This window comes from Lepidochelys kempii, chromosome 7 (genome assembly GCF_965140285.1).
Source record: "Lepidochelys kempii isolate rLepKem1 chromosome 7, rLepKem1.hap1, whole genome shotgun sequence".
Classification (NCBI taxonomy): Eukaryota; Metazoa; Chordata; order Testudines; family Cheloniidae; genus Lepidochelys; species Lepidochelys kempii.
In genome coordinates this window covers 59,488,977-59,504,273 of record NC_136386.1, presented here as the reverse complement: position 1 = coordinate 59,504,273, position 15,297 = coordinate 59,488,977, and the positions used below count along the sequence as shown (strand labels likewise).

General features: G+C 47.5%; 1 protein-coding gene and 1 long non-coding RNA gene across 5 annotated transcripts in view; one reads left to right on the top strand and one right to left on the bottom strand.

Moving 5' to 3' along the window:
* The window catches only part of LOC140914662 (uncharacterized), a 59,664-nt gene that overhangs the window by 36,731 nt on the left and 7,636 nt on the right, over window positions 1-15,297 (bottom strand). The gene's annotated exons all lie outside the window — the stretch shown is intronic.
* ERCC6 (ERCC excision repair 6, chromatin remodeling factor) overlaps window positions 13,147-15,297 on the top strand; it is an 80,861-nt gene continuing 78,710 nt past the window's right edge. The window contains exon 1 of one of the 4 annotated variants that reach the window (XM_073353085.2): window positions 13,147-13,846. In XM_073353085.2, coding sequence (XP_073209186.1) covers window positions 13,407-13,846 — 440 coding nt within the window. In that variant the 5' untranslated portion in view covers window positions 13,147-13,406. The remainder of the gene's footprint in view (window positions 13,847-15,297) is intronic. The other 3 variants (XM_073353081.2, XM_073353082.2, XM_073353083.2) reach the window with 3 other exon arrangements.

Below are 15,297 nucleotides of genomic sequence, written 5' to 3'. Positions count from 1 at the left end.
GAGGAAACTTCAATCCATCGGTGATCTTCCTGATAACACCATCCTGGCTACTATGGATGTAGAAGCCCTCTACACCAACATTCCACACAAAGATGGACTACAAGCCGTCAAGAACACTATCCCCGATAATGTCACGGCTAACCTGGTGGCTGAACTTTGTGACTTTGTCCTTACCCATAACTATTTCACATTTGGGGACAATGTATACCTTCAGATCAGCGGCACTGCTATGGGTACCCGCATGGCCCCACAGTATGCCAACATTTTTATGGCTGATTTAGAACAACGCTTCCTCAGCTCTCGTCCCCTAAAGCCCCTACTCTACTTGCGCTATATTGATGACATCTTCATCATCTGGACCCATGGAAAAGAAGCCCTTGAGGAATTCCACCATGATTTCAACAATTTCCATCCCACCACCAACCTCAGCCTGGTCCAGTCCACACAAGAGATCCACTTCCTGGACACTACAGTGCTAATAAACAATGGCCACATAAACACCACCCTATACCGTAAACCTACTGACCGCTATTCCTACCTGCATGCCTCCAGCTTTCACCCTGACCACACCACACGATCCATCGTCTACAGCCAAGCTCTGCGATACAACCGCATTTGCTCCAACCCCTCAGACAGAGACAAACACCTACAAGATCTCTGTCAAGCTTTCTTACAACTACAATACCCACCTGCAGAAGTAAAGAAACAGATTGATAGAGCCAGAAGAGTTCCCAGAAGTTACCTACTACAGGACAGGCCTAACAAAGAAAATAACAGAACGCCACTAGCCGTCACCTTCAGCCCCCAACTAAAACCCCTCCAACGCATTATTAAGGATCTACAACCTATCCTAAAGGATGACCCAACACTCTCACAAGTCTTGGGAGACAGGCCAGTCCTTGCCTACAGACAGCCCCGCAACCTGAAGCAAATACTCACCAACAACCACATACCACACAACAGAACCACTAACCCAGGAACTTATCTTTGCAACAAAGCCCGTTGCCAATTGTGCCCACATATCTATTCAGGGGACACCATCACAGGGCCTAATAACATCAGCCACACTATCAGAGGCTCGTTCACCTGCACATCCACCAATGTGATCTATGCCATCATGTGCCAGCAATGCCCCTCTGCCATGTACATTGGTCAAACTGGACAGTCTCTACGTAAAAGAATAAATGGACACAAATCAGATGTCAAGAATTATAACATTCATAAACCAGTCGGAGAACACTTCAATCTCTCTGGTCACGCAATCACAGACATGAAGGTCGCTATCTTAAAACAAAAAAACTTCAAATCCAGACTCCAGCGAGAAACTGCTGAATTGGAATTCATTTGCAAATTGGATACTATTAATTTAGGCTTAAATAGAGACTGGGAGTGGCTAAGTCATTATGCAAGGTAGCCTGTGTCCTCTTGTTTTTTCCTACCCCCCCCCCCCAGATGTTCTGGTTTAACTTGGATTTAAACCTGGAGAATGGTCAGTTTAGATGAGCTATTACCAGCAGGAGAGTGAGTTTGTGTGTGTATGGGGGTGGGGGGGATGTGAGAAAACCTTGATCTATGCAGGAAATAGCCCGACTTGATTATGTAAAGAGTTGTCACTTTGGATGGGCTAGCACCAGCAGGAGAGTGAATTTGTGGGGGGGGGTGGAGGGTGAGAAAACCTGGATTTGTGCTGGAAATGGCCCACCTGTTGATCACTTTAGATAAGCTATTACCAGCAGGACAGTGGGGTGGGAGGAGGTATTGTTTCATGATTTCTGTGTGTATATAAAGTCTGCTGCAGTTTCCACGGTAAACATCTGATGAAGTGAGCTGTAGCTCACGAAAGCTCATGCTCAAATAAATTGGTTAGTCTCTAAGGTGCCACAAGTACTCCTTTTCTTTTTGCGAATACAGACTAACACGGCTGTTCCTCTGAAACCTGATATTTTGAAATAGAGCTCTATACTTTGTTTTCTTTCTTTGGGATTGTGGCTTCAGTTTTGTAACTTGTTTGTGTGTGTAACATCTCTACATTTAAATAAGTAGGCACTAGCAATTTTGTAACCACATGATTAGAATCTAGCTTAATAAATTTTGGTAACCATTTGTGCATAAGCCTGACTTGGTTTCTCTGGTTTACTGTAAAGCAGCCAACACCATTAAAGAACCTCAGCTGTTTTGGCTCTAAAGCCTGGCCATTAGGTGAGAGTACTAAGAGCCTAGCGTTGAGTTGTGCCGCCTCCATGGGGCAAACTCTTGGGGCACCTGTCAGTCAATCCTGGCTGCCCGCTGCGAAGGAGCTCTGAGCTCTAGCAGTTAAAGTCATGGGTGGTTAGGACCTTGGGGCATCCGTCAGCCTAGCCCGGGCTGCCCGCCGCGAAGGGACAGTGCGTCCTAGCGGTTAAAGTCACGGATGGTATAAATGGGCATAGCTGGCACCTCACCAAACATCCTTGGCTGTCGGCTAACACAGACGTGTCCAAACTACGTTTCCCGGTAAACCCAGTTAGAGTTTGGTGGTGGCAGTGGAGATCCAGGGACAAGGGATAAAATTAATTTGTACCTTGGGGAAGTTTTAACCTAAGCTGGTGAAAGTAAGATTAGGAGGTTTTCATGCAGGTCCCCACATCTGTACCTTAGAGTTCAGAGTGGGGTAGGAACCTTGACAGGGTGTGACCCATTCTATACTAATAATCTGCTGCTGGAAACTCCAGATCAAAGAGGCCTCATCTGTATGAAGAGGATGGGCTAAATTTGTCATTGGTGTGCTTTTTCTGAGTAGAAGCCATGATGAAAAGGGATCGTCTGGATAATGCTTAATCCTGCCTGTGTGCGCAGGACTGGACTAGATCTATCGAGGTCCAGTCCAGTCCTACATTTTATGATTCTACGAACTTGTAACCACAAAGGAACACCTAGCGTGGGGTGATTAAAGACTGCTCTTGCCAGAGCCCATCCAGAGTGGGGATGAACTCTGGTAAGCTTATTAGCATGCACGTAGGGGGTTTTATTTGTTTATAACATGTTTTCTCTGTCATGTTTTTTACCTTAAGAATAAAATAGGCTTGCTTGGACAGAACTGCATGGTAACTCACATCTGTAGCTGTCACTCTGATCAGTCTCTGAAGAGAGCACAAACACGGTGAAGGCAGGGAACTGTTCATCCTGGACATACCCCGGACAGTGGGGAATAAGATGCAAGTCTCCACCCAAGAGAGGCAATGGCTGGGGAGCTGGAAGCCAAGAGTGGGTGCTCCTGCTGAACCACTGAGGGGAAATACACATGCAGTTGCCCTGAACTGTAACAAACATACAGTCCTGTAGATATATAGGATATGTAATATAGCCAAGTTAATGTGGGGAAAATCTTAGCTTCTCAAATTTGCTCACATCTAAATCCTTGGTCTTCCACGCTTAATGTTGCATTAGCCCTAGATTTTAGCTTTTAATTTCTAAGCTGTATTGTGGCAGGGAAAACAATTCTATTCCTCAGCAATATCTGGAGTAAGACGTGCTGTTGCCTACCAGCTATACAAATTGTCACATAATTAGCATCTCTCTCCGCTTGATTACCCTGGCATGGCTCTGAGAGCTACTTGTCACTCGACTTCCTGGTACAGAGAAATAAAGAAGCTTTATTTCTGTGGATAGAATTCCCATTTCTGCCAATGGTGCCAACATTTATGCCCTCTTGAGAAGTAATGCATCAGCCTAAACAATTTTTCTATTTTCATCATAACTCTCTAGTTCTGGTATTTTGTTTTAAAAGTATCACTGTGTCTCCGGGGGTAGCACTCCCACTGCTGGGCCAGGAGCCTGCCAGGACTGTAATAAGCTCAGACCTACTTCTGATACTGCGAGGATGATGAAAGCTGGAGATGCTATACTTCCTTAGACTAAAATTCCTTCTGCCCAGCTCTGGTAGGCCTTCCAGGCTGAAGATCCTTAAAGGGACTGTTGGGTACTCAGCACTTCTCAAAAGTTAGGGCACTTATTTAGATGTCTAAATATGGATTTAAGACCCTAACTTTAGGATCTTGTTTTTTTAAAGCTAGAGAAAAGGCACAGATTTTTAAGAATGAGGGTAGTTAACCACTGGAACGATTCACCAAGGGAAGTGGTGGGTTCTCCGTCACTTGAGATCTTTAAGTCAAAATGAGAGCTCTTTCTAAAAAGAGAGGCTCTAGCTCAACCACAAGATATGGGCTCGATGCAAGAACTCAGAAATTCTCTAGCCTGTGCTATGCAGGAGGTCAGACTAGATGATCTAATGGTTCCTTCTGGCTTTAAATAATGAATAAATGAAAATCTTTGCCCAAGCTCTTTGGGACACAGAGTGTCTTTAGATATTTAGTAAAGTGCTGCATCCACTGAGAGTGCTATATAAATAATAACTGTTCCTTAGGCAGAGGATTGTTACTATCTCAAAGCCACCTCAACATGTGTGGGGAGTCCCTGGGTTGCTCATTTCAGAAGTGTAGTAGAACAGGGGGCCATTTTCTTAGGGCATGATTCCATAGTATTCATGGGTGGGACCCCTTTGGAATCAGTGGAAACTCAGGTGCAGAATAACTGCAGGACTCAATACATAGAGACAGATTCCTAGTAATAGACCAAGTCCTAAGGTCCTCATTTGGCCTTTACTCTGTCAAAATTCTTACTAAAGTCAATGGGGATTGGGTCTCAGTAAAAACCAAGCAAGGAATTCAGGATTTGGCTTAATGTAAATAGAACAGCGCAACCAGGCCACAGCTAATAATTCTCACCCACTTCCAGAATACCAACAGCCAATGGCACACATGCCTGAAACAAGTCACGTTGCTAGAGGTACGATCCCAGGAGTGGGAAATACCTCTTTTTTGCCCCTCACACCTTATCCTCAGTCTCAGAGCTTGGTTACACTTGCGAGTTAGAGCACAATAAAGGAGCCCCGGGCACACTAGCTCACTCCCTGTCCACACTGGACGTAGAGCGCTCTGACTCCACAGCTAGAGCGCTCCTGGTACTCCACCTCAGCGAGTGGAATAACGTTTGCTGCGCCTTGGCTACAATGCCCAGGCGTCAGTGTGAACAAGGTGTTGCATTACTATGCTCTGATCAGCCTCCAGAAATGTCCCATAATCCCCTTAAATCAAGTGGTCACTCTTGTCGTCGTTTTTGAATCGCTGTAGGAATGCAGATATGCCCTTTCAGAGCTCTGTTTCTGACAGCCGGCTGCTTATCTGCTCCGAGACAAAGCAACCATTACTGTGGAGTGCTGTGTGTGAGAGAGAGGCGGGGGGAGAAAGCGGGGTCTGCTGCTGTCTGAACTTACAAGACAGCATGCTGACATGCTCTCAGCCCCCCAAAAACCCACTCTCTCTCCCTCCACATAGACACAACACACTCCCTGTCTCTTTCCTCCCTCCTCCTCCGCTCCATTTGAAATGCACATTGCAGTCACTTGCATGCTGGGATAGCTGCCCATAATGCACCACTCCCAATGCTGCTGCAAGTGCTGCAAATGTGGCCACGCTAGTGCGCTTGAAGCTGTCAGTGTAGACAGACTGCAGCGCTTTCCCTACTGCACTCTATGAAGGCTGGTTTAGCTCTACATCTGCAGGTGTAGCCATGCCCTCAGTTTTAAGGACAGTATTTTATTGTACAAAACAGAATAGAGAGGCTGCTGTCCCTTTAAGTCTTGTCACTGACAGGGAAGTCTAGTATCAGCCTTTTCATTAAGGATTTCAAAGGCAAAGCATCAAGTTGCTCCTTTCCAAGTTGTTATCCTATTTGAGCTTCCTCCTAGACCTCTGTTTGTGCAATGCCTCTGTCATAAACATACAGCTAAGGGTAGCATAAAATCCCTCTTTAGCCTGTAAAGGGTTAATTCCTCTTTTAGCTGTAAAGGGTTAAGAAGCTCAGATAACTTGGTTGGCACCTGATCACAAAGACCAATAAGGGGAGAAGATACTTTCAGATCTGTGGGGGAAGGTTTTTTGTCTGTGTCTCTCGGAGCCAGCCAGGAAACAGGGCAGGGAAAAATACATCTCCCTAAGCTATATCTGAACTAAGCATCTAGTATTGCAGAAATAGTAAGTAATAGGAAAGAAATGAGTTAGGTTATCTTTTGTTTTAGCTTGTGAATTTTCCCTGTGCTAAGAGGGAGGTTTATCTCTGTTTTTGTAACTTTAAGTTTTGCCTAGAAAGGAAATCCTCTGTGTTTTTGAGTTTTTTGTTATTCTGTAAAGTACTTACCATCCTGATTTTACAGAGGTGATTTTTTTACCTTTTCTTTAATTAAAGTTCTGTTTCTTTTTAAGAACATGACTGATTTCTCCATTATCCTAAGACCCAGGATCACTTTGTAACCAATTGGTTAGGATATTATTCTCAAGCCTCCCCAGGAAAGGGGGTGTAAGGGTTTGGGGGGATATTTTGGGGGAATAGGAACTCCAAGTGGTCCTGTCCCTGATTCTTTGTTAAATCATTTGGTGGTGGCAGCGTACCCTCCAAGGGCAAAGAGTTTGTGCCTTGGGGAAGTTTTAACCTAAGCTGGTAGAAATAACCTTAGGGGGTCTTTCATGCGGGTCCCCACATCTGTACCCTAGAGTTCAGAGTGGGGAGGGAACCCTGACAGCTTCCACAGCCATCCATGAACAGCTGAGCTCCGAGCAGTTGCTTTAGACACTCTGCCAGTAATCCCACATGGAAGAGGGAATGGGAGGAAGCTCCCAGAATTTAATTTCCCAGTATCATTAGTTCAGATCAAAGAGCATAATTACTCTCTCAAAAGCTGCCTGGGTCACCTCCAGCAAGGATGAAGTGTCATCTTTAATGCACACAGATTAGGGCAAACCACGGGGAGAGCACTACAACTACGTTGAAAAGACAACAATAAAAGACACAAACAAAATCCACCCTGTCCAGAAAACTAATCTTTTTCTGGTTTAATAAACTAAACAAATTGCAGGCAGCCTTGCCAACTAGCCATAAAGGTACTGACAGTGAAGAGAGGGACACTATTTCCCTTCACTTTCTATTCTCCAGCAATAGAATACTGATAGTTACACCCAAGTAACACCACCACTGGCTCCAAAGAAATTGCACGAATGGCACTGTAACAGGGTCAGCCATCTCCTAAGCATCTCCTCACAGCCTGGGGATGTCTGCAGCACCTGCCTCAGTTTCCTCTTCTGCTCAGCGCCCCTTAAAAGCAGCCTACACAGTCCAAATACTTAAAACATTCCCCTTGCTGGGGTCCAGTTAATCAAAACTTACCCAGAGTCTTTCAGAAACAGAACACAAGCAATAGCAAATACTCACCAACAACCACATACCACACAACAGAACCACTAACCCAGGAACCTATCCTTGCAACAAAGCCCGTTGCCAACTGTGCCCACATATCTATTCAGGGGACACCATCACAGGGCCTAATCACATCAGCCACACTATCAGAGGCTCGTTCACCTGCACATCCACCAATGTGATATATGCCATCATGTGCCAGCAATGCCCTACTGCCATGTACATTGGTCAAACTGGACAGTCTCTACGTAAAAGAATAAATGGACACAAATCAGATGTCAAGAATTATAACCTTCATAAACCAGTTGGAGAACACTTCAATCTCTCTGGTCACGCAATTACAGACATGAAGGTCGCTATCTTACAACAAAAAAACTTCAAAACCAGACTCCAGCGAGAAACTGCTGAATTGGAATTCCTTTGCAAATTGGATACTATTAACTTAGGCTTAAATAGAGACTGGGAGTGGCTAAGTCATTATGCAAGGTAACCTATTTCCCCTTGTTTTTTCCTACCCCCCCCCCCCCGACGTTCTGGTTAAACTTGGATTTATGCTGGAAATGGCCCACCTTGATTATCATACACATTGTAAGGAGAGTGGTCAGTTTGGATGAGCTATTACCAGCAGGAGAGTGAGTTTGTGGGGGGGAGGGAGGGGGTGAGAAGACCTGGATTTGTGCTAGAAATGGCCCACCTTGATTTTCATACACATTGTAAGGAGAATGATCACTTTAGATAAGCTATTACCAGCAGGAGAGTGGGGTGGGAGGAGGTATTGTTTCATGGTCTCTGTGTATATAATGTCTTCTGCAGTTTCCACAGTATGCATCCGATGAAGTGAGCTGTAGCTCACGAAAGCTTATGCTCAAATAAATTGGTTAGTCTCTGAGGTGCCACAAGTCCTCCTTTTCTTTTTGCGAATACAGACTAACGCGGCTGTTACTCTGAAACAAGCAATAGAGTTTCCACCCCACTGCCAAGCTGGGCACAGCCACTCCTCCTTGAAGATTTCTCTTCCCTTCGGAGTTCACCTACTCTCCTCTCTTCTCGGTTCCCCTCCCACCGCTGGGCTCAATTCACTTCCTTGCCACAGGAGCTGGTCTTTCTCCTTGCAGCACACACCTGCAGTTGCTTCCTCAGCACAGTTGTATCTTCTCAGACTTCTGTCCTATGTGGCACTCCTAGCCCCGCTTAGGTGAAGTTCAGCTCCCTTTCCTAAGGAACTGTCCTTTCCTCCCTTCTCTCTTCCCTCACTGTCTGGTGCAAATTAATCACATGGTCTCATTACTTCATTATTACCCACCTGGGGAGGTAAGTGGCTCTTGTCACAAGTGGGCTTAGGTCCCATTTCCCCTTAATGGGGCCAGCCACCCTACGATGTTCACCAAGAGCAGAATTTGGCGCTAATGCCTCTACATCTTTAGATCTGGGGGTGGTGTGTGTGTGAAGGATATCAGTCTACCCCATGAAAATAACCACACTGGGGATGCAGCTTCAAACTGATTCTGTTGTACACCATAGACAATAACTAACAGTATTTCTACAGTCTCTGAAATGTGCAGTCCATGATTGTGGCATGCTCTGGAAGCATGTTTAAATGATGATTAGGTTCCGACTCCCAGGTATTTACAAGACAGAACCATTTAACACGGCTGAGGATAACGATGTTGTAAATTCACCCCTGGATAAGGCTGGGGTTTTTGTACTGCAGATGGCTCACCTGTGAACAAGCTTTGGGTGGCAGGGGTCCTTCTTTTTATAATCTATCTACAATACACTTCAGTGGTGCTACAGTGATTGCTGCCTGCCTTAGTAGTAATAATATTTAATGTGGGACCATGGCCCCTTACTGGTGGACTGACATCTGGCCATCTTTCCAATGGGAAGCCCTCCATTAACTCATTTTCTTCTCAAGCTTGGGAAGGAAGGAACTTTTTATTTGAAAGTTCCTCTTTTGGCAACTCGTAAAGCTCTGTATGTTTTTTTCCACGACAGTCTTTGCTTATAGTTTTGCTCCTCATTAATCAGCTTCTGGAAAACAGAGACTGCCCCTCCATGCAGCTGTTTAGCTTTGACAACAGCTTCATGTTGCTCTGTCCTTAAACGCTCCCTGGTCACGCTCTTTCTCACTTGGCACAAAGGCTGTGTGCTCCATACTTTAGATTTGTTGTAGCAATTATTACAAAGTTTCATTCCTTGTACTTAGAAGATGGCAACATAGGCTACTAATGCAAATATCTTTTGCTCACTGGCTAGGATGAAGGTGTTTACTTTTAACCTATCTTTTGAGCAAGAAAGACAGGCAAGAGTACATCACACAGATGCTATACACCCTGCCCTGGTACCTCAGCCAATTTTGGCTATATCTCAAGTTGCTAATCTTTACGGCCATTAAAGGGCTAGAAGCTAGGCAGTGTTGAGACTCCTGAGGAGCAGGGGGAAGAGTGTTTTCTGCACCGTTGCTTGTTGATCGGAATAAGTTCAATCCTCATCATTTTCAGAGCTAGTCACAAAAGCCTTCCCCCAATGAGAGTTAAAGAAAACTAAGTATCATTTCTCAAGGCCAGGTGACTATGAGGAGGAGATGGGAGAAGATAAAAATATCTCTAAGTAACAGTAGCTGGTCCTTGATGAAGAAATGCACTGAAACTCTTAACTTTATGTCTGGTGCAGAAAGGCCACAGTAGTGGGCATGTTAGAAATACCACAAATTAGGCAAAAGAATCATACCAATGTTTTAAATGCTTGGGGTACCACTAGAGCTCACTTAAGCTACTCTCTTGTTAACTGCAGCCCTGTGGGTCCTTCGGTCGTGCCACAGAGATGACATTGAAAAGAGCTGTCAGGTAAATTGCACTGGAGAGATTGTTGCAATCTGTATATTCCCAAGGCTGAGTTGGGGGCTGCAAGAGTGAGGATGTGGGGCATACATAGCCTCACATCGGCAAGAGAGCTGGGGGAGCAGAAAGAAGCTGCTCTCGGATGGGATGAAGTGGAGAAGGGTTTGACAGCTGACTGCCCTGTTAGAACTTCATTTGTGGAGACAGGGTGAGAAGCATAAAGATGAAAGACGTTATCCTTGGCTAGCATGAATAGGAAGACAGAGGATTAGTAGGCAGTCAGTTGCTTGAACTCTGCTATCCACCTACCACACATCTCTCTCATAATGAACAAAATGTTCTGTATGCAGCCTGTCCAATCAGTAAAGTGATTTGGGATAAAGCGTGCACTATAAATGTGTCCTCTTTATTAGAGATAATTCCTTCCTGTTTCTGTGGCACTTCACTGAAGCAAACTGTGGAACAGACAGGCCCAGTGACAGCAATTCCGGGCTTCAGCAGAACAGTCAATGGGCCCCCATGCACGCACAAGCTGCGCCCGCACGGATGCGGTCCAGCTGACATTTGGGTGGTGCTGCACCTGCGCTGGCTGGTGCCCAGCAAGCTGCCGGTGTGGTCAGGGCTTCCACATGCCCACCCAGTAGGGTTGCCAACTGTTTAATCATGGAAACCCAAATACCGTTGCCCGCCCTTTCCCCGCCCCTTCCCTGAGACCATGCCTCTGTCCCGTTCCTTCTCCGAGGCCCTGCCCTCTGCCCACTCCATCCCCCCTCCTTCTGTCGCTTGCTCTCTCCCACCCTCACTCACTTTCACTAGGCTGGGGCAAGGGGTTGGGGTGAGGGAGGGGGTGCAGGATGTAGGCTCTGGGATGCAGTTTGGGTGCGGGAGTGGGTGCGGGGTGCAGGCTCTGGGAGGGAGTTTGGGTGAGGGGTGTGGACTCTATGCTGCGGCATGGGGTTGGGGTGAAGGAGGGAGTCAGGGGTGGCTCCCAAAAGCGACCGGCGCACCCCTCTGGCAGGAGCTCCTAGGCGGGGACCCAAGGGGTCTCCGTGCGCCACTGCCCGCAGGCACCGCCCCTGCAGTTCCCATTGGCTGCAGTTCCTGGCCAATGGGAGTTGTGTAGTTGGTGTTCGGGGTGGCGGTAGCATGCGGAGACCCCCCTCTCCAGGGGCTGCAGGGATGTGCCGACCACTTCCGGGAGTGGTGCGGAGCAAGGGCAGGCAGGAAGCTTGCCTTAGCCCGGCTGCGCTGCTGGCAGCGGTGACCAGGGGCCCCTGAGCCATTGCCCCCTTTGCCCCCCCCCACCCATCGGCGGGCCTGGGAACAGGTGAGCTATTGTTACCTTGTTATATTTACTTTATTTTCCATTATCCTCACGGGTCAATAAAATGGTTTAAAATAACCCATTTTTTAAAATCTGCAACTTGTCTCAAAACACCCACACATTTTCCGCTAGAAAAGAGATGACTACAAAACCACGTGCAGCACTGCAGAGAAAAGTCTGTTCTACAAGGGAACAACTCTACGGTCTAAACTGGCCTGAAATACACAAACTCCCTAGAGTCAAAGTTTCAAAACCACCTATCTAAGATGGCCTCATCACTGCAGTATCTGAGCAACTCCCAGTCTTTACTGTATTTATCCTCACAACATCCCTGCAGTAGAGCAGCACTATTATCCCCATTGTACAGGTGGGGAACAGGAGCACAGTCAGACGAAGGGATTTGCCCTAGGTCACAGAGGGAGTCTGTGGCAGAGGTGGGAGCTGAAACAGATTTGCCAAGTCCCAGGCTATTGGGAAGTCCTTCTTCTCCTCAACCCTTTATCTTTCTGAAATAGACACTCTGAGGATATCTCTATACTAGAAATGCTACAGTGGCACAGCAGCAGCTGAGGCATCCACAGTTTCTACAGCGATGGAAGGGGTTTGTCAGTTGCTGTAGTAAATCCACCTCCCCAAGAGGCAGTAGCTAGGTCGATGGAAGAATTCTTCTGTTGACCAAGGAGTGTCAACACCAGGGTGGAGTCCAGCTTAAGTACATTGCACAGGGCATGACGTTTTTTTCATAGTGCTGATCGATGTAGGTAAGCTGATCTAACTTTCTAGCGTAGACCCAACCTGCTGAGTTCCATGCATGGTGTCTCTGTCTCAAATAACCCTTAGAAGCAATTCTGCCAGTGCTTCAAGTGGCCAACAAAGATCCTGTGGCACTTTTTGCAAGAGCAGGCTTTTGCCCTAGGGTTCTTGCCCTACAATTCCCTCCCCTCCTGCAGCGTGCTCTGTTCGTGCTGCGGTAGCTCCATATATAACATGATGTGGCGCACTCTGGGCGGCCCCAAAAAGGAGCAATACGAGGTGTTTATTTAAATATGTTTATATGTAAAACGGCTTTATAGGACTGAAATGGAAACAAAACATTTCCACTGCCCTGCAGCTCATTTTTGGAGGGGACGGAAAATCCACCTTCCGCCCAGCTGTACATGCCGGGGTACCCGCTGGGGCTGGAGGAAGGAGCAGACGCCCAGAGCGAAAACGTGCCCATGAGGGACATCATCCTCCTAAGTTTCAGAGTACCAGCCGTGTTAGTCTGTATTCGCAAAAAGAAAAGGAGGACTTGTGGCACCTTAGAGAGTAACCAATTTATTTGAGCATAAGCTTTCGTGAGCTACAGCTCACTTCATCGGATGCATACTGTGGAAACTGCAGAAGACATTATATACACAGAGACCATGAAACAATACCTCCTCCCACCCCACTCTCCTGCTGGTAATAGCTTATCTAAAGTGATCACTCTCCTTACAATGTGTATGATAATCAAGTTGGGCCACTTCCAGCACAAATGCAGTCAGCCAGGAGAAGACGCATGCGCAGCCCTACCCCTCTCTCCAGGAGAGCCCAAGGAAGGCAGCGCATGCGCTCTTGCCTCCTGCTCAGGCGAGTGGGAGGGGGGAGCACGAGGTAGTGGCGGACCGGCGCGCTCTCTATGCGCCGGGTGCGTGCATGGGAACGGTTGTTTCTACGCATGCGCTACCTGCGCAGCGTGCCGTCCGGGTCGCGGCGAGTTCCTTGCGCTGAGTTGAGTCTCGGCGCTCGGGGCCGGCGGAGCTGGGGGCGGGGCGGACGCCCCGGGCTCGGCTGCCTCCGCCTTCCGGGGTCGCCCTGTCGCTGCGGCGCGGCTCCCCAGCGTGGGCTGGCTTGGCGCCCTGCCTGCGAGAGCCCGGCCCGCCCGGGCCCATCGCTCCGCCCGCCCGCCCGCCCGGGCCCTGCTCGCGCCGAGGATGCCCACGGAGACAGGCCGCCCGCCGGGCGGGTCCCACGAGCGGGGCCCTGGGGCCGCTGCGAGCGATCCGCGTCCGAGCAGCGCGGGGGAAGCGGGGACTGCCCAGGGGACGGGCCCGTGCCCGTGCGACGGCGACCTGGGGGGCAGCCCTGGAGCTCCGGCCTCCGAGAATGGCCCCTGCGGCTCCTCCGGGGTTCCCGCGCGGGAGCCCCCCCGCACGGGACAGCCGCTGTTACACATTGACAGGCAGCAGATCCCGTCCGTGGCGCCCAGTGCCCAGGTTGCGGAGCTGAAAGGTCTGGGGGTCGACGTGTACGACCAGGATGTGCTGGAGCAAGGAGTCCTCCAGCAGGTAGACAATGCGATCAGTGACGCGAACAGGGCCACGAAATTAGCCAGTGCAGAGGCAGAATACCAATCGGTGCTGGACGATTTAAGGTAAGTTTGTGTGCAGTCTCTTACTACTTTTAAACTCATGTGGTACCTAGTAATAAAAGTTTGTTGAATCATAGAAGTAAGAGATGGAAATGATTATGTATCACTCACTTCACCATCACATCTCAAAACAGTTGATTAGTTGAATCCTTATTACCATTATACAGGTGGAGAACGTGAAGCACATACAGGTATGTGTTAAATGACTTACCTGAGGTTATCTAGCTAATCAGTGGCAGAGTAAGGGAATAGAACCAAGGTTTACCTGATTGTCCACTAGCCCATACGGCCTCCCACCAAGTCATCTTATCCCTCTTCTGACCAGCCAGTGCAGAATTGTCCCACGCAATATATTGCAAGGTGTATTGTAAATCTAAGTGGAGTTATGCTTGGAGAAGTGACCCGGTAAAAATAGCACCATGTAATGTGCTTCCTATGATCCCATAACTGGTGGATCACAGAACAAAGTATCTTGTCCCAAGCTCTTGTAACGATATTCAGGAAATCCGCCCTATAAAAACCGAAAGCTAAAGTGGCATGTAGACAGTAAGGTCTAGAGGAATGGGACTAAGGTTTTTTATACAGTAGCACTTTTGTCTGTAAATCTTTTGTCGGTCAGGAGTGTGGGGGGGAAAAATACTAACCCTGACCAATATAAGTTTCACCGACAAAAGCACCATAGTGGACAGCACTGTGTCAGCAGGAGATGCTCCCCCGGCGACATAGTTACTGCCAGTCTTTGGGGATGGTTTAATTATACTGGCAGGAGAGATCTTTCCCGTCAGCATAGAGAGGCTACACAGGAGACCTTACAGTGGCGCAGCTACAGCAGTACAGCTGTGCCACTGTAAGGTCTGTAGTGTAGACATAGCCTATGAGACATGAACTCCTGAACTTTAATCCTAGCTCTGCTTCACAGTGTCCAACGCAACCACTGTGTTGCTACGTGATCTTGGGCATCTCATTCAACCTCTTCATTCTTTAGTTTCTCTGTTTTTGCATTATTGTTATTTTACAGTGCCCGAGAATTGTTTTTTTACAGTGCATCACAATATGTATAAGACAGCTCTCAAAGAACTTAGAAGACTTTATGCACCTGACTAATCCTTTTGACATCAGTGAATCTACTCACACATGAAGTTAAGAGGATAAATAAGAGTTGTCTGAAATTAGGCCTTAATCTTTCAGTGATGGAGCAAAAGGTGGTAGTGGGTACATGGGGGGGTTGACACAGGAAGAGTGGGGCAAAATCAATACGATAATGCATTTACTCTTTCAAGGCTGGTGCACAGCATGGGGAATAAACTTTTCATATAATCATAGAAATGTAGGGCTGCAAGGAATTTGTGAGGTCATCTAGTCCAGCCCTCTGTGCCGCAGGACCTAGTATACCAACACCATCCATGACAGGTGTTTGCTTAAACTGTTCTTAAAAACTCCAGTGATGGGGATTC